The sequence below is a fragment of the Solanum lycopersicum genome, chromosome 2, assembly GCF_036512215.1.
Source record: "Solanum lycopersicum chromosome 2, SLM_r2.1".
In the NCBI taxonomy this organism is placed as follows: domain Eukaryota; kingdom Viridiplantae; phylum Streptophyta; class Magnoliopsida; order Solanales; family Solanaceae; genus Solanum; species Solanum lycopersicum.
In genome coordinates, this window is record NC_090801.1 from 51,450,121 (window position 1) to 51,467,683 (window position 17,563).

A 17,563-nucleotide genomic window follows, 5' to 3' on the forward strand; every position below is an offset into this window, starting at 1 on the left:
ATATCTTATCTATAAATAGAAGTGCTAGAAAACCCATCATATCATCCAAAGCTAGCTAGCTTCAAGATATCATTTGATAGCTATCTATATTCTTTCCCCAAAAACAAAGAAGAAATTGAAAAATTTCAGTTTTAGTTTGCATTGTTTGTGCATCTAATTAATTTGCTCTTCAACTCCTCCTTCTCTAACCCCTCATATGCATTGCATGAAAATTATCTACACCTCATTATTCATTCATGCACACTAGTAGTCAATTTTATTTAAAAAATTTAAAGTATGGTGTGTCAATTATATTAGCTATTATCTTCTTTTTTTTTTTGTGAGAGTAGTCCATATTATTATTTTTTCTTTTTTTGAAAAAAAGGAGTGATTGTTGACAAAAGATAGAGAGGTACATATGATTGAAGTCATAAAATTTTTTGCACCTCACTTCTTTTGTGTGTTTTTTTTCTGTCACTATCCTCAGCCCCTCATTTATATATATTCATCTAATATTAACTCATGATATATCACATTTTTTTAATTATTTTTATTTTAAACTGTAATTTGATTATTTTTTTGATATAAAATACAAATATACATACACATTTCATTTTTAAAAAAATATAAACTATATTCATGCAAGTGTATAATCGTTTTATTTAAAAAAAAAACTCAACTATTGAATCTTAACTATAATACCAGCTATAACCATCTTTCTATTCGATCGTATATGTTAAAAGAGGAGGTGGTAGGAGATGTAGTTGACAGAAGATAGAGAGCACAGATGATAAAGTGCATGGAAATTGTCTGCACCTTACTCCTTTGTGCTCTTTATTCTTCTGTCATCATCGTTAATCCCACCTTTTTTTTTGATATTTTTGTATTGTTATATAAATTTTTATCTTATATTAACTCATATATAATGTTATTCTATTTTTAACTGTAATTTGAATGATGAAAAATTGTAGTATATTTTTAAATATAGAATGTATTTATATTAAAACGTATAACCATTTCATATAAAATTATACATTATACATACGTATATTTATAACCATTGAAGTGTATAACAATCATGTCTAAAAAAAAATTAAGCTATTGTAACTCAACTATAATACCAACTTGTATCATTTCTTTCGAGTCGGCGAAAATTAAGATATAGATCACTGTGGAAGATGTTTGTTGACAAAAAAAATTAGAGCACAAATGATGAAGTTCATGAAATTTGTTTGCACCTTAGTATATTATTATATGTTTCCTTCATTTGGTATTTGCTCATAGTGTAATTCTATTTCAAATGTAGTTTGAAATTTTTAGATATACATTTTTAGGTATAATTGTATAAAATATATTTGTTAAATAGTGTATCTTTTCATTTGAAAATACAAAATATAATTTTTTGTGAATCATTCATATATGTTAAAAATGAAGGCGGTTGAAGATTCAGTTGACATAAGATAAGGAGCACTAATGATAAAATGCATGAAAAATTATCTACAATCTCACTAATTTGTGCTCTCTATTCTTCTATCATCATCCTCAACCCCTCACTTCTATTGTGTTTATTTTTCTTATATTGTATTTTATTTTATTTCATATAAACTCAAAATTCTATTCTATTTTCAAGTTTAATTTGACCAATGAGGAATTTAAAAATATATTTAGGTATAAAATATGTCTGTTAAAATGTATTTCATCTGAAAATATAACATATATCTATTAAGATGTTTAATAATCTCATATAAAAAATTTGAATTGGTATACCTTAACTATATGTTAAAAGATGAGGTTGTGAAATATGTTGTTGATAGAAGATAGAGAGCACGGATGATTAAGTGTATGAAAATTGTATGCACATTTCTCCTTTGTGCTCTTTATTCTTATGTCATCATCTTCATATCCTAGATTTTTTCTTCTTATATTATATTAATTATAATTTCAATCATAATTGACTGATAGAAAATTTTAAGACGTGCCTTTTGGATATAAATTATATTTTTTTATCGCATATTTCATTTTTTGAGAACTAAACAAGTTAAATTTAATAAAAAATTTACACATGCGTGATATCTTTAAAAAAAAAATTGAAATGGAATTTGTATCTTTGTAAACTACACAAAATGTACTGTAAATTACAATAATTGATAATTCAAAATATTTAAACATAATATGAGATTCTGGTAAAAAGTAGAGTAATTTGAATCTTGAAATATGAAATATGTCAAATTAATTGAGAGATATAAGAAGTATTTATTGAAGTGTATAATTATTTTAAACTAAAAATATAAAATATTATATCTTATTTTATTATGATATATGACAATGTTTCATTTGAAAAAGTTCAATTCAGTATCATATTCCGACTTGGAATCTGTTGTTTCCTGTATAAAGCCCCTTCATCCTTTCTCTTTACTTAATTATACTTGTTAGTTTAATGTTGCTATCTCGATTTCATTGATCTCCCTTTCTCCTGATCATTTTATTTGTAAGTAATCATAGTTGATCAATATGAAGATTATTTACTAGTTTTATCTCATTGAGTTAATTATCTTTTTTACAATGGAGAGGAACACTACGATAAGGTTTTTTCATGGTCCATTGGATATTATATCTTTACCGAACTTATCTTCGAATTTATTGGCAAAGAAGTCTTTGATGTCTATTGCATCGGCAGTTGGGAAATTAATACTCAAATCAAGTCAAGCCTAGCATGGCTAGGATTAAAGTTATACTTGATCTAATAGAAAAGTTTCCAGATCGTATAACATTGCAGTTTGTGCATGGAAAATTTTGTAAGTTGATGGAGATTTACCAAGAGATTGTATATGATAACCTATCTTTGTATTACAATTATTGTAAGCACCAAGGTCATGATGAAGATAGTTGTCGCTTGATCTCAAAAAGAAATCAAAATAACAAACAAAACTGATGATACCATTCAAGTTGTTTTAAAAGGTACTTTCAATAGTGAAAACTATATACCAAGGTGATGCGAGAGAAATACTAGATGAAAAAAGAAGGATTGTAGATATCGATCAAAGTAAAGCTACTTCTTTAGATCGACAATTGATTGTTTTCAACTATCGAAAACAAAGATAATTGCAATAAGCAACAGGTTGCTACTAATGAGGCGCAAGAAAGAAAAAAATTGGGCTGAATTTGATGTCTAATGCAACTAAAAACAAAAGGGGAACACCAAGAGTAGGGGTTTGATGTGTCACAAGATGGAAATTAATGGATTCTGAACAAAAACTAATGGATACATCTGATGTTGAAGATGCTGAAAAATCTGGGCAACATGTATTGCGAGTTGAATTCGAGAATGCAACTAAAGCTGAACATTGGTTGTACTAGTAGTCGAACCCCTTTCCCAATTAGTTGAAATAATTCTCCATATTTGGTTGAGATAGAAATTATGTTGGGTCATAACCCGCCAAGTTTACTTTGACATCAATTTTTCATATATTTATTTGTCTTCATTGTATTTACATCTAGTATCAATTTCATCTAGTGTATCTTGTGTACCATGTGTACCAATTTAATGTATCCACTATCAATTTCATCTAATGTATCCGATATTAATTTAATAAATCTAATGTCAATTCCATATAATATAATGCATTAGAAAAGCCATAAGGAATCTGTATTTGCATTTGAACAATGTCTTTTTCATATCTATAAATAGGTTCTACATGAAGACATAAGAACATGTTTTAAAAGAAAAAAAAACGTATTTTGAAAATCAAGTACTACTAACCAAACGATTGAAATAAATTTCAATTTAACAAACTCAAGAACATTAATTGAGTCAACTTCCCGGAAGGAGATACTCCAGAGGAGGTTCAAGTTACAAGCCGCTGCTAAACATCAAATATAACCTGATCATTGTATGAGACAATACTGAAACTACTCAGCTATAGTTCTTCCTCATTCCGCGGAGAACCAAAAAAAAAAGAATTCAGGAACCTTGAATGGAATAATTCATAAGTTTATCTAAAAGCATAAGAAGAACTATAAATTGTCCAATTGGTACTAAGATGAGGGGTGATCTAGCTAAATCAAAGCAAGTTAAAGCTTCATTTCACTCTCTAACATCTGAATGTCCTGTAATTCAATGAACTTATTTTTTCCAGTAAGCTTTTCACTAAATATTCTGCGTCTTGCTTCAATGGCCTGTAATATTCAAATGCACGAGTGGTAAGAATAAGCCATAAGGTGGTTTCTACATCCAAAGAAAAAGTGTCCAACTCCGTAACTCAACCCCATAAACTAGGCATAAGATGAGAATTGGCCAAGTTTTTATAACGCCATCCAATGCAGAACACTTAACAATAACCAAAAGAAAGTGTCAACGCCAGTGAGTGTAACAAATCGAAGGTAAGAGTTGAATAGTTGTGAACCTGTTTTTCCCAATTGGTGAAGCCTGTGACAAGGGAGAGCGAAATACATTGCACAGTTGTTCCAGCCACCAATCCACTCCAAAGACCCTTGCCTTTTAGATGAAATACAAATCCAAGTAATAGAACCGCGGGAATTCCAACTAAATAATATGCTCCAAGGTTCACATAGGCTCCAATATGCTGCCACCCGCTTCCTCTGGCAACTCCTGATTAGAGGCAGATTCACGATTTAAATTCTTTAAACATATGAGTTCAGAACATAGTATATATGTACTAATTTTTAGAGCTTTCACATTTACATATCTATGATCTAAATAAAGAAGTCTAGGCTCAATTGTGCACATATCAGCTGCTGCTCCTGATGCAATGAAAAAGCAACACCAAAAGGCATGAGGACAACTCTTATTATCTCGTTGATCACTTTCATTTATTGTATTTCAAAATTTAAAAGCTGGAATAACTCTTCTTGTCTCAACACAAAAATAAAAGCAAATGAGGATGGTAAAAGAAATAACCTGATAGTACAGCTTGGATGCCGTCCATGATGATTGATATGCAAAGAATAGGAGTAATTTCTGCGACATAGGTGACTACTTCTTTCTCATAAGAAAATGCATAGCCCCATACATTGCGGACCACAAATAGAGTTATACTTGCAAGAACAAACTCAGTAGCTGAAAGAACTATCACAGCAGCGAGAGCAATTTTTGCCGCTTGCGGCCTCCCAGCTCCAAGCTCATTTGAAATCCGTGTACTACGTACAATAATAATTACTTGGAATTTCTCATATTTATATCTTTAAGCAGCTAAATGCTAGGTTGATAGGACAGAAGCAAACCTTGCTGCAGCACCGAAAGAATAAGGTATATGGTAGTGCACAGTAGTGATTGTAAAGCTGCTCTCCACGAAATTGGACCATGACAATGCATCAGTATATAATCATTTCAAATATCAAAGTTGAAAAAAAGGAACATTACGTAGGAAAGGAAGCATACCATATGGACAGAACGGATGTTTCTAGCATCGGATTTGGAAACAGACCAGAGAGCAGAATGATTAGCTCAAATGCCCACCATTCCAAGCTATAATTATGTTCCAACAAAAAAAAAATTGAGGTAATACATAAAGGATCAACAGACAAGAATCATGTTTAAACTCAAATCACAAACAGTATTGAGATTACCAAACCATTACAGCAGATGGGATGGCAAAGCGGAAGAAGTCCCCAGTAGTCAGGAAAACATCTGTAGAGAATGAAGCTCGAGTCTTTTCACAAACCGATGAGTACTTCACATAAAGTATAAGCAAGATCACATTCAACCAATAGGATAAACTGATTGACAATGCTGCTCCGGCAATCCCTAAATTCAATTTGAATATAAAGGCCCAACAAATCGTAACTTGGAAGCATAAAGATACAACTGCACTTAAAAGCATTGGTTGGATTAAACTCTGTGCCTGCAGATACCGAACAAGTGACTGAAGAATAGCATATGGAAATAGTGTAGGAATGAGCCAAATCGCGTACTTTCCAGCTTCAGTTGCAATGGAAGGATCTTGGCCCGTCAATATAAGAAGTTTATCCGTAAAGATCCACAGAACAGAGACTGGTATACATACCAGAAACAGACAAATAATAGCACTATAAGTAAAAGTTCCAAGTTTTCGATATTGTCCTGCTCCATAGGCCTGCCCACATAGAGTCTCCAGTGCACTACACATTCCAAACTGTTCCACAAAGTATATCCATGATGATTTTCATCTATACAAAGGATAAGAAAGGTATGCAAGCTAGCGATCTTTGTGTTAATAAGTTCCTTTTTTATTGGCAAGACATGGAGCAATAATCCAACGGCAAGAACAATAACAATATAACCTGTGAATCCTACTACGTATGGTCTGGGGAGGGTAGAGTGTATGCAAACCTTATCACTACCTCGTCAAGATAGAGAGGTTGTTAACAAAAGACTCTCGGCTCAAATATATTAAACTCTAGTAGCAGAAGAATAAAACAATGAAAAAAAAGCATAGTCATTAATTAGAAAAGCGGTCCAAAGTCTATAAGAAAGGAATATTAAGAAACATCAAAATAGTATGATAAGAAAACACAATAAGTGGCAGGAACTAAAAGGGTATGACTAGTACTAAGACTATTATCCCTGTACCCTAATTCGTGCCCTGCACTCCTTCCCATCTAGAGTCATATACTCGGTAATATGAAAATGTATCATGTTTTGTCTTATCACCTCTCCCCGGTACTTCTTCAACCTATCTCTACCCCTCAGTGTGCCCTTTACAACCAGCCTCTCGCATTTCCTCAGTGGGGTCTCTACATATGTCCAAACTATTTCAATCTCGTGCTCTCATCTTGTCCGCCACAGAAACCACTCCTACCTTCTCCTGAATAACCTTATTCTTAATCTTATCTCTCCAAACATCATCTCAACATCCGCAACATGCACCTTGTGCACATGTGAGTTCTTGACTAGTCAGCAATCCAACACATACATCAAGGGCAGTCTAACCACCCCTCTATAGAACTCCCCTTTTAAGTTAAAGATAGTACTTTTTTATCATACAAGACTCTAGAGACAAGTTTCCATTTCATCCATGTATCCCTAATGCAATGTGTGACATCATCGTCATAGACCCAATATACTTGAAACATTTTCGCGTGAGAATAATCTGTGTGACAAGCCTTACTTCTACGACTGCCTTAATTATGTGACGCAACATTGAAATATTTAGTTTTGGTCTTGCTCAACGTGAACCCTTTGGACTTCAGAACCTAGCATTAACTCCGTCCAATGTGTCATCGATCAGAACACTATACTGTATGCAAATAGCATACACCAAGGAATTGCTCCCGAGGAACAGAATAATAATATAAAGTATAGTAATATGTTTTTGAATATCAATTGAGTTTAATAAACTATATGGATAGAATGAGACTTACAAGAACACTGTAACCAGTAACATTGGAAAGTGAGGTAGCAATAGAAGCACTAGAAAGTGAAAGTTCACCAAGGTGACCTAACATAATCATTGGCGAAACACGCAAAAGGTACTGTGATACTGTCACCACTATCATAGGCAAAGCAATGCGACTCGTCTCTTTCACCTCTTCAATAAACACTTTCTCTGTCACAACCACATCTTCTTTCTCCAAATTAACCAGCGGCTCTTCCTCCGTCATAATACTTCTTTCTCTCTTTCTTCGTAAAATAATTAAATTGACGAGTTAATATAACTCAATTTTGTTTATAACTCAAAAACTAGTCACGACTCCCATATAAATATGCTTCCTCCCCCTTTTTGGTTGATCCAACGTGAAATTTAAGAGTCATACATAATCTCTGACCTTTAACTTTGGATATGTACAAATAGACATTTAAATTTATATAAAATTAAATAAATAGACACATTCACCAACATGGCAATTTTGTGTCTTACGTGGCATCAAGTTTGACGTGTATTATGTCATGTAGAATACATGTTATTTGTTTAATTTTACAACAAATTTAAGTGTGTATTTGTGTACACTAAAAGTTGGAAGACATAGTCATTCACTGAAGTCAATTTAAGAATAATGTTTGTATATTATGTCAAAGAAATATATATTATCATATTAAATTAACAATATATAATAAATATTAAATTAAAATATTTTTAATTTAGGGATAATACATAAGTATCCCCTCAACTTATGCTCGAAATTTCAGAGATACACTTATACTATACTAAGGTCCTATTATCTTTCTGAACTTATTTTATTAATAATTTTCTACCCCTTTTTGGCCTTCATGGCACTATCTTGTGGGTCCAAAGCTGATTGATTTTTTTTCAAGCTGGTGCCACGTAAGCTGAAAAGGAGTAGAAAATTACTTAAAAAATAAGTTCAGAGAGGTAATAGAATTTACCATAGTATAAGTGTATCTCTGAGATTTCGGACATAGATTGAGGGGGTACTTTACATTTTTCCTAATATTTTTTATTACTTTTAATTTATGTAACATATTTTTTAATTTTTTAATTTATTTAAAAAAGAACATCATCTTTTGATAATAAAAAGTAATTGAACTGTAAAATTATTATTTTAATATTATGAAACAATTTATAGTTACTCAAATATTTTAAATTGTTTTAGATTACAAATTTTAGAATTCTATTGTTTTTTTTTAATTTTGTGGCATATTAAACAATGTTATATTTATATAACTTGCTAGTTGATACAGGGGGAGTAAATATTATATTTCAAAGTGATTTTATTAAAAGGATAAGGATAATGTACAAGTATCTCCTCAATTTATGTTCAAAATTTTAGAAACATATTTATTATATATTAAGGTCCTATTACCTCTGAACTTATTTTATTAATAATTTTCTACCCTTTTCGACCTACGTGGCACTATCTTGTGGGTCCGACGTTGGTTGACTTTTTTTCAAGCTAGTGCCACGTAGGGCGAAAAGAGGTAGAAAATTACTTATAAAATAAGTTGAGGAGGTAATAGTACCTTAATATAATATAAATATGACTCTAAAATTTCAGACATACATTGAGGAGATACTTGTGCATTTTCCCAAAGGACAGCTCCGTGATCTTAAAGTTTGACCTAACATTTGCTGCTTTAAACTAAAAAAAAAATTGACTTAACATTTATGTAAAATAGAAGCAATTATATTTAGTATTTAGTATTAGTCATAATCAATAACAGATCTATCAATTAGATACTGTATTTTATTGTTTGCATGTTGTGTTTTTTGGGGCTGCGTGTCAATCGATTCAATTCGGTTTTAAAGTTTATCGGGTTGGCTTATTGGTTGTATCGGTTTGTGGGAATGCTAAATCGTTATAGAACCATTAAGATATTGGCTTATGGGTTATTGGTTTATCATTTTTTTGATTGTTATCGGTTCGGTTATCGGTTTAACTTTTAAGATTTGACACAAAAGAATAAATATTTAAAATCACTTAGAAACAAGGTGACAAATCAAATAAACTATGCACTTGAGTTCACAAGTTGCATCTTGCTCAAAAGCATACTCTTTTACATTGTAAAATAACCAAGTGTTTGAGACAACCAAAAATAAAAGTAGGAAATCAAACTCTAAGTTGAGGACTTTATATACAAAATAATATAAATATAATTATTTAATTTACTATCGCGTTATCGATTAGCCCGTTAAGAAAAAACTTCAAACCATTAAGAACCAATAACCCCATAACAAGAAAAATCAAAATCGTAATCAAAACCACAAAACCAATAACTCAATACTATAAACCAACAACTTTTTTATCGATTCGGTTTATTGATTTCGGTTGAATTTTAAACAAAGCTAGTATTTTTATTTAAAGGATTCATATATGATGTGGGCTATAATTTTAGAGGATTATATGTTTTTTATATATTGTCCTCAAGCAATTTTGATTATATTATTTTAGTATAATTTACATAAATTTCATAGTGCTAAAGAATTAATTACATTATTTCTTCTTTTTTTTCAAATTACAAAAAATTCTTGAAATTATAAATTTCGCATACATCAATGGACTTCTAGATACATTAGATGAAGGATGTTATGTATCAATAGGACATTCGGATACATCACCGGACATCCAGATACATAAGTGACGAATGTATCCAAGAGGGGTACATGGATGTATCAACAAGAGAAGAATGATGTATTCAAGAGGGGATTTTTTTAAAAAAATGATAGAAAAATTAAAATTAAAAATTTATAATAAAATAAGATAAACATTTAGATAATTTTTCCTTATTTTTATTTCTATCGTTCTTTTATGTTGATTGTTGTCAGCCTAAAATTCAGTCAAGCAAGCAAATTTGATTAAAAAAATTCATAAACTTATTTGATATAACAGAAGAAAAATTTAGACTATTTACAGCCTTCCATCTATGCAAAGAATTGAGTATTGCATATATAACGATACAACATTCCTTTCTTTGCGATTTAGAATGAAAATACCTCTTGTTAAAAAAAAAAGTGATACATATATACTTTTATTTTCTAATAAATGGTGTATATATAACCTCGCCGTCTAACAACTAGGGCGTAGTTACCCTATTCTTTAACATGCCTATATACCAGCCATGTTGTGATCACTCGACAAAAATTTGTGGCAATGAAAGCAAGTGGTCTTCAGATTTTGGCCTTTGAGGGCAGGAGCATTATCAATGAGCAAAAAACCATGGAAGTCCAAAGTTTTGCTCAATCCGAATTTGAAATTTTGTTACGAGACAAGCAGAATCAAAAGTTCAAGATCAACATCTTTTAAGATCATTTGTTGAACTAAATCGATAAGACATTTTCATCCAGCCAAACTTGTGAGTTGCGACCAATTTCCATTTATGTGAATTTGTTCACATTGTACAACAGTTCCAAATTTAAACAAAAGAAATGAGTGTTCAAGAATTAATCATAAATAAAAGGGACGAGTATTAAGAAGATTATTTCATTCTATTAATTATTTATTTTAATGATAAATGTAGTTGAGCTACGTTGAGTAATTTTAATAATACTAACCAAAGTTCAATCAATCTGCTAAGATAAAATTCTCATGGTCGAGTGACCTTTTAGGATATTAACTCTCTATTATAGCATCCGCCTGTCCTGTCATTCAATGAGCTGATTTTCCGTGGCAAGCTTTTCACTAAAAATTCTGTGTCTTGCTTCAATGGCCTGTAAATTCAAAATGCACGAGTGTTAAACTCCCATAAGCCATAAGGTAGCTTCTATATCCCCAAAATAAGGGGTTTCCTACTCTGTTGTTGGGCTTAGCTAAACCGTGTAAGCGAGGCATAAGGTGAGGATTGCCCAAATTTATATAAGGAAAACAGTTCTTATTATGCCATCAGATGCAGGACACGTAACAATAACCAAAGGGAAGTGTCAACTCCAGTAACAAATCAAGGTAAGAGTTGAATAGGTCTGAACCTGTTTTTCCCAATTGGTGAAGCCGGTGACAACGGAGAGTGAAATAGATTGCACAGTTGCTCCAGCCACCAATCCACTCCAAAGACCCTTGCCGTTTAGATGTAAGACAAATCCAAGAAATAGAGCCGCGGGAATTCCAACCAAATAATATGCTCCAAGGTTCACATAGGCTCCAATATGCTGCCACCCGCTTCCTCTAGCAACTCCTGATTAGAGGCAGATTCACGATTTAAATTCTTGAAATATATGAGTTCAAACATATTAAATTTGTACTAATTTTGGAGATTTCACATTTATATATCTATAATCTAAATAAACAAAGTGGGCTCCTTTAAGTGCATCCAATACGCTACAAATCTGCCGCTGCTTCTGACGCAATGAGCAAGCAACACTAGAAGGCATGGGGAGACAACTCTTGTTCTCTTGTTGGTCAATTTCATTTATTGTATTTCAAAGTTTAAAAGCTGGAATGACTCTTTGGGTCTCAATAAAAATTTGCAGCAATTGAGGATGGTCGAATAGATAACCTGATAGTACAGCTTGGGTGCCGTCCATGATAATTGATATGCAAAGAACAGGAGTAATTTCTGCAACATAAGTGGCCACTTCTTTCTCATAAGTAAACGTATAGCCCCATACATTACGGACCACAAATAGAGTTATACTTGCAAGAACAACCTCAGTGGCAGAAAGAACTAACACAGCAACGAGAGCAATTTTCGCCGCCTGTGGCCTCCCAGCTCCAAGCTCATTTGAAACCCGAGTACTGCATACAATATTAATTACTTCAAATTTTGCATGTTTATCTCTATGCAACTAACAATATCGAATTAATGTTGGGTTTATAGGACAGGAGCAGACCTTGCTGCAGCACCGAAAGAATAAGGTATATGGTAGTGCACAGAAGTGGTTGTAAAGCTGTTCTCCAAGAAGTTAGAACATGACATGCATCAGTATATAACCATTTCAAACATCTGAAGGAAAAAAACAAACGAAGATCAAGTAGAAAACGAAGCATACCATATGGAAAGTACAGAAGTTTCTAGCATCGGATTTGGCAACAGACCAGAGCTTAGAATGATAAGCTCAAATGACCACCATTCCAAGCTATAACCATGTTCGGAAAAAAAGTTGAAGAAATAGATTAAGGGTCAAGCATAAATTCAATCACAATGCATATATGTATGTTTTTCTATTGAGATTACCAAACCATTACAGCAGATGGGATGGCAAGGCGGAAGAAGTCCCCTAAAGTCAGGAAAACATCCGTAGAGAATGAAGCTCGAGTCTTTTCACAAGCCGATGAGTACTTCACATAAAGCATAAGCAAGATCACATTCAACCAATAGGATAAACCAATTGACAATGCTGCTCCCACAATCCCTAAATTCAATTTGAATATAAAAGCCCAACAAATTGCCACTTGGAAGCATAAAGATGCAACTGCATTTATAAGCATTGGTAGGATTAAACTCTGTGCCTGCAGATACCGGACAACTGACTGAAGAATAGCATATGGAAATAGTGTAGGAATGAGCCAAATTGCGTATTTTCCAGCTTCCTTTGCAATTGAAGGATCTTGGCCCATCAATATAAGAAGTTTATCCGTGAAAATCCACAGAACAGAGACTGGTATGCATACCAGAAACAGACAAATAATAGCACTATAAGTAAAAGTTCCAAGTTTTCGATATTGTCCTGCTCCATAGGCCTGCCCACATAGAGTCTCCAGTGCACTAGACATTCCAAACTGTTCCACAAAGTAAATCCACGATGATTTTTCATAAACGTTCTTCATCTATACAAAGGATAACAAAAGGTATACAACCAAGCCATTTGTGTTAATAAATTATCATTTTTTTCTTTTTATAAGTCAAGACATAAGGCTATAAGCCCCGTTCACAAATTCCCCTGTTTCTTAATCAAAAGTAAAACATGTCAAACCATCTACGCAACTTCCATTTGTCAGAGAAGAGAGCCATCACAGGCCAATGATCAGTTCTATTTTCCAGTCACTACCAAAGCCTTGTTGCACCTTTACCATTTAGAACAAAAGGATGGATTTCTTACTGATCCCTCGGAACAGATTACTACCAAGAATATGTCAAGCAACATCTTCTACACATCTAGTTGACAACATGTATTAACTATAAATCTCAATGACCTGAATAAAGTAAGAATATCAAAGATATTAGCAACAAATACTTTCAAATTCCTGCTTTCTTTCATTATCACGTTGCAGTTGGGCCAGAAAATACACAACAAATCTACACCTGATGGTTATTGCTATGTTTAAGCAACTATTGACTATGTGACCAATATCCCTACTAAACAACACTACATGGGTTAGTTTGACAGAACCCAAAAAAGTTGCAAAAACTACTTTGTCTGATCAAATTTGATGACGAATATTTTCCCTACTCAGCTAAATCAGATGTGAATTGCATCGAAAGGTCAAAGTCATTTGTATTTGCTGAATGATTGGAAGCAAAAAGTTGTTAAAGGAGACTTACAAGGACACTGTAACCGGTAACATTGCAAAGTGAGGTAGCAATAGAAGCACTAGAAAGTGAAAGTTCACCAAGGTGACCTAACATAATCATTGGCGAAACGCGCAAAAGGTACTGTGATACTGTCACCACTATCATAGGCAAAGCTATTCGACTCGCCTCTTTCAACTCTTCAATAAACACTTTGCGGCTCACCCTCACATCGTCTTCCTCCAAATTAAGCAGCAGCGGCTCTTCCATCGCCATAATCTTTTACTTATTTTCCCAACTCAGAAGCAACCCGCTTGCAAAGGAAAACTATTGATATTGTTTTTTTCTCTTATATAGACAGGGCAGCACATGCTCTTCGACATGTCTCCTTCGACTGATTTATAATAATTTTTAACCCTTCCTCATTTTATTTTTAAGATTTAAACAGTATGAAAATTAAAGAAATATTACTTGATAACTAAAAATATATATAAAGACTATCTGAAAAATTAGGTTGATTTTCTTACTTTTATTTGTGTTATATAGATAATATAAAGAGAGAGTACGAGAGTAATATATATTATAAAATAATATAAATGTAATAGAAATTACGAAATCTTTTTTTTAATATTAATCAATATTTTAAAAATGTACACGTGAAAAATATGTTGAATCTCATTGAAGACTAGGGTCATCGAAGAGGCTAACAAAAAAATAGACCTTAAAATTATTTTAAGCGGCAATTAATTAACGGATAATATCTTAAATTGCTATTGAGCATGTACTTTTAGCGACAGTTAGCACTTTTTCTATATATTTCTAAAGCCTTTAGCGAATTAAATCTAATAATAATTAACGAATTTGATAAAAATTTAAACACTATTTGTTAATGTATAATATTTATTACCGCTAAAAATATTTTTATAATCACAAAAAATTAATCAAAATACACTTTTAACTTTGTAAATCAGAGGGACATATCCATTATTTAAAAGATGTTAATGGAATATTTACTGCACCGCTCTTCTACTCGGTAAAATAATAAAATGAGTGTGACTCGTATATAAATAAAATAGAGATTGGGTTTTTCTTTTTGTTGGGTTAAGTAGAGAAAAAAATAAATTAATTTCTTTTGATAAAAAAAAAATTGATTAGGTAACACTTTAAAGTTGCATAATATTTTTGAAATTGAAATTTTAAGATTTTTAATAATTTAATTTGTTAATGAAAAAACAAATATGCATCAATCTAACATATAGATATATATGTATTATTTATTAGACGTAAGAGTAGATATACATCAATTTTTTAACGAAGCTTCAAACTGCAATACATTTATGCATTTGCCCTTAAAAGTAAAATATAAAAATTGTTTAAAAAGCTGCAATTAATGAAGTGTTCAGATAGAAATCATTTAAATACTACATGTTTTCAAAATTAAAGTGATAATATAAGAAAGTTTTGGGGGCCAGAAAATAGTTAATCAAGATAAGATATGAAAGATGGCAATTTGTTTTTCTTTATAAAAAAAAAAACAATTATGTCTCGATGGCAGCACTACAATATTGACATTAAGCCAGTAATTTGACTTTTATCGTCAATTTCAAATTTTTATTCTATTCATTTTTATTTATCACGATTTAACTTATATAAATATTTTACTAAATTATGTGGTTTGAAATATATTTCATTTTTAAAATTTTAGTTAATAATTGAAATTTTATGTCACTAAATTTTAATAAAAAATAATTAAATAGATTAAGTGACTTTCTGTGCAAAGAAGTCATGATTAAGTGATTTTTGAGTTGAAAATAAAAGTTGAGTGACTTTTTGTGTAAAAAAATCATAATTGAGTAATTTTTGAATTGAAAATGAAATTTAAGTGACTTTCTGTATAAACAATTGGTAGTGGAGTGATCATCAAAATTATTAACTCATAAATAAATAAAGTGTGAAGGGTATTTTTGTAAATATATATTTTTAAATAGAAATTATGCAATATTTGTTATTTCTAATACATCAAATCAAATAATGTATAAGAAATAATGTTTGCATAACTAATGCAAGCATTATTAAATACACCCTATTTTGCATTATTTTTATACACTGAATCAAACAATCCCTATAATGTAATAAATGTATAATGTAATAAATTTTTTTATTTTTATGATATGTTAAATCATTATAATTATAATACAAAGACTGCAAAAGTTTCAAAAGCATAAATATTTCTCTTTGTAAAACATAATTTTTTTCTTTCACTTTATAAAGTATAAGAAAAGAATCACTTTACAAATTATAAAAAAAAAATACATTTTATAATGCGTAATAAATAGTCTCGTTAGATATTAAAATATATATATTAGGAGACTAACGAAAAATATTTATAATATTAAAAGTCGGGCATGATTGCAATTATTGGTGTGTTTCTGAAAGCAACAACACAAGTTAACATGCATTGTACTTGCTGGCTAGCAATATCGAATATTTTTTTAATATTTTAAATAAAATTAAATGGTCCCTGCTACTGCAGATTTTTTTGATTTTTTCTTGAATTCTTGAAATAAATCTTTGAAATCATAACTACATGTTTATATCGATTCCTCGAGAGACTTTGTGTCCAACTTCTTATTTTTATTTAACATGTATAACAGTGTAGACCTACAGACATTTTTATATGCTAGTAAGCACGTTTTTGTAAGTTTATGTATTTGTTGTACATGAGTTCGTATAAAGCATGGGCTCAAAATATATAACTCAATTTATTTAAATTCATTTGGTACAAGTAATATTAAGAGAGTTAATCAAATTTTTATATAGTTTTTTAAATATTTTAAATTTTTAATTATATTATTATAATTTTATAATAATTTAAACATAATTTTAATTCATATATGTTACTCGCTTTGTCCAAACTTTTAGCTTTTGGGACGGGCACATTATCAATGAGCAAACCATCGAAGTTCAAAATTTTGGTTATATTATTAATTTTGAAATTTCGATATGAAACAAATGGAAATCAAAATTCAAAATCTATTTTTTTTCTTAATGTCATTTGTGGACTGAACCACTAAGACATTTTCATCCAGCTAAACTTGTGATCAATTCAATAATAAGAAGATTTCGTCATCTACCAAATTTGCATAGTTGAACAAGCATAATGTAATCAATGTTCCAGTTATGTAGCACCAAAGTACCTTTTGCCTGTGTGAGACTGAGTTTGTTGGCATAATAATTTACTTTGTCTTTTCGATTCTTGGTTTGATTTTGAATTTATAATTTTTTTTATTTTTTGATTTGGTTCGGATTTAGAAAAATAAAAATCAAAATATCAAAAAAAAATTGAATTATATATATATGTGTGTGTGTGTTTAGAATTAAGTTGAAGTTAACCACTTTTGTCCCTTTTTAGTTATTTTTGTTATAATTTAGTTTATTTTTTTATGTTTGGACATTTATAATTGATATACTTTTAAGTATTGTGCTTTACGTTTTACTTGTGATTTATATTTTTAAAAAATATTTAAGAAATTCAATATTATATAATATAATTTTTTTAAAATTGCTAATATAACTTTGTTATGTTTCTAATTATTGACATAAGTGATTAACCAAACTGAAAAAACCCAAATCAAAAAGAGAAAAATCAAACCAAACCAAATTTATTTTGATTTGGATTGGATTACACTTTTTCAAAACTAAAAATCAAAAATCCAAATCGAACAATATAAAACCAAACCGAAAAAT

At 30.7% G+C, this 17,563-nt stretch overlaps 2 protein-coding genes across 3 annotated transcripts; both read right to left on the reverse strand.

Annotated features, from left to right (window-relative positions):
* Nucleotides 1-3,762: 3,762 nt before the first annotated feature.
* LOC101244553 (protein DETOXIFICATION 9-like) lies at nucleotides 3,763-7,671 on the reverse strand. Of its 2 annotated transcripts, none has more exons than XM_004233913.5 (7): nucleotides 7,339-7,671; nucleotides 5,566-6,110; nucleotides 5,378-5,464; nucleotides 5,221-5,277; nucleotides 4,898-5,136; nucleotides 4,383-4,588; nucleotides 3,763-4,155 (listed from the first exon to the last, which is right to left on the reverse strand). In XM_004233913.5, exons 1-7 carry the CDS (start codon nucleotides 7,576-7,578, stop codon nucleotides 4,051-4,053), a joined length of 1,479 nt encoding a protein of 492 aa, XP_004233961.2. In that variant the 5' UTR covers nucleotides 7,579-7,671; the 3' UTR covers nucleotides 3,763-4,050. The 2 variants fall into 2 exon arrangements, with proteins under 2 accessions (XP_004233961.2, XP_010317186.2); XM_010318884.4 differs by lacking the exon at nucleotides 7,339-7,671 and adding an exon at nucleotides 7,086-7,311.
* A 3,164-nt stretch (nucleotides 7,672-10,835) lies between these two features.
* LOC101255265 (protein DETOXIFICATION 9) lies at nucleotides 10,836-14,279 on the reverse strand. Its single transcript, XM_004233437.5, has 7 exons — nucleotides 13,850-14,279; nucleotides 12,542-13,086; nucleotides 12,357-12,443; nucleotides 12,198-12,254; nucleotides 11,864-12,102; nucleotides 11,337-11,542; nucleotides 10,836-11,081 (listed from the first exon to the last, which is right to left on the reverse strand). The coding sequence occupies exons 1-7, from the start codon at nucleotides 14,090-14,092 to the stop codon at nucleotides 11,016-11,018; spliced, it is 1,443 nt and encodes a 480-aa protein (XP_004233485.1). The 5' UTR covers nucleotides 14,093-14,279; the 3' UTR covers nucleotides 10,836-11,015.
* Nucleotides 14,280-17,563: the final 3,284 nt, after the last annotated feature.

Bases quoted from the DNA above. Each gene is read 5' to 3' on its own strand.
- LOC101244553 (XM_004233913.5), bottom strand. From the start codon at position 7,578: ATGACGGAGGAAGAGCCGCTGGTTAATTTGGAGAAAGAAGATGTGGTT. The intron at 6,111-7,338 runs GTAAGTCTCATT...TTTGTGGAACAG, and splicing joins TTACTGGTTACAGTGTTCTT to TTTGGAATGTGTAGTGCACT. The intron at 5,137-5,220 runs GTTTGCTTCTGT...TATTGTACGTAG, and splicing joins TCTTTCGGTGCTGCAGCAAG to TACACGGATTTCAAATGAGC.
- LOC101255265 (XM_004233437.5), bottom strand. From the start codon at position 14,092: ATGGCGATGGAAGAGCCGCTGCTGCTTAATTTGGAGGAAGACGATGTG. The intron at 13,087-13,849 runs GTAAGTCTCCTT...TTTGTGGAACAG, and splicing joins TTACCGGTTACAGTGTCCTT to TTTGGAATGTCTAGTGCACT. The intron at 12,103-12,197 runs GTCTGCTCCTGT...TATTGTATGCAG, and splicing joins TCTTTCGGTGCTGCAGCAAG to TACTCGGGTTTCAAATGAGC.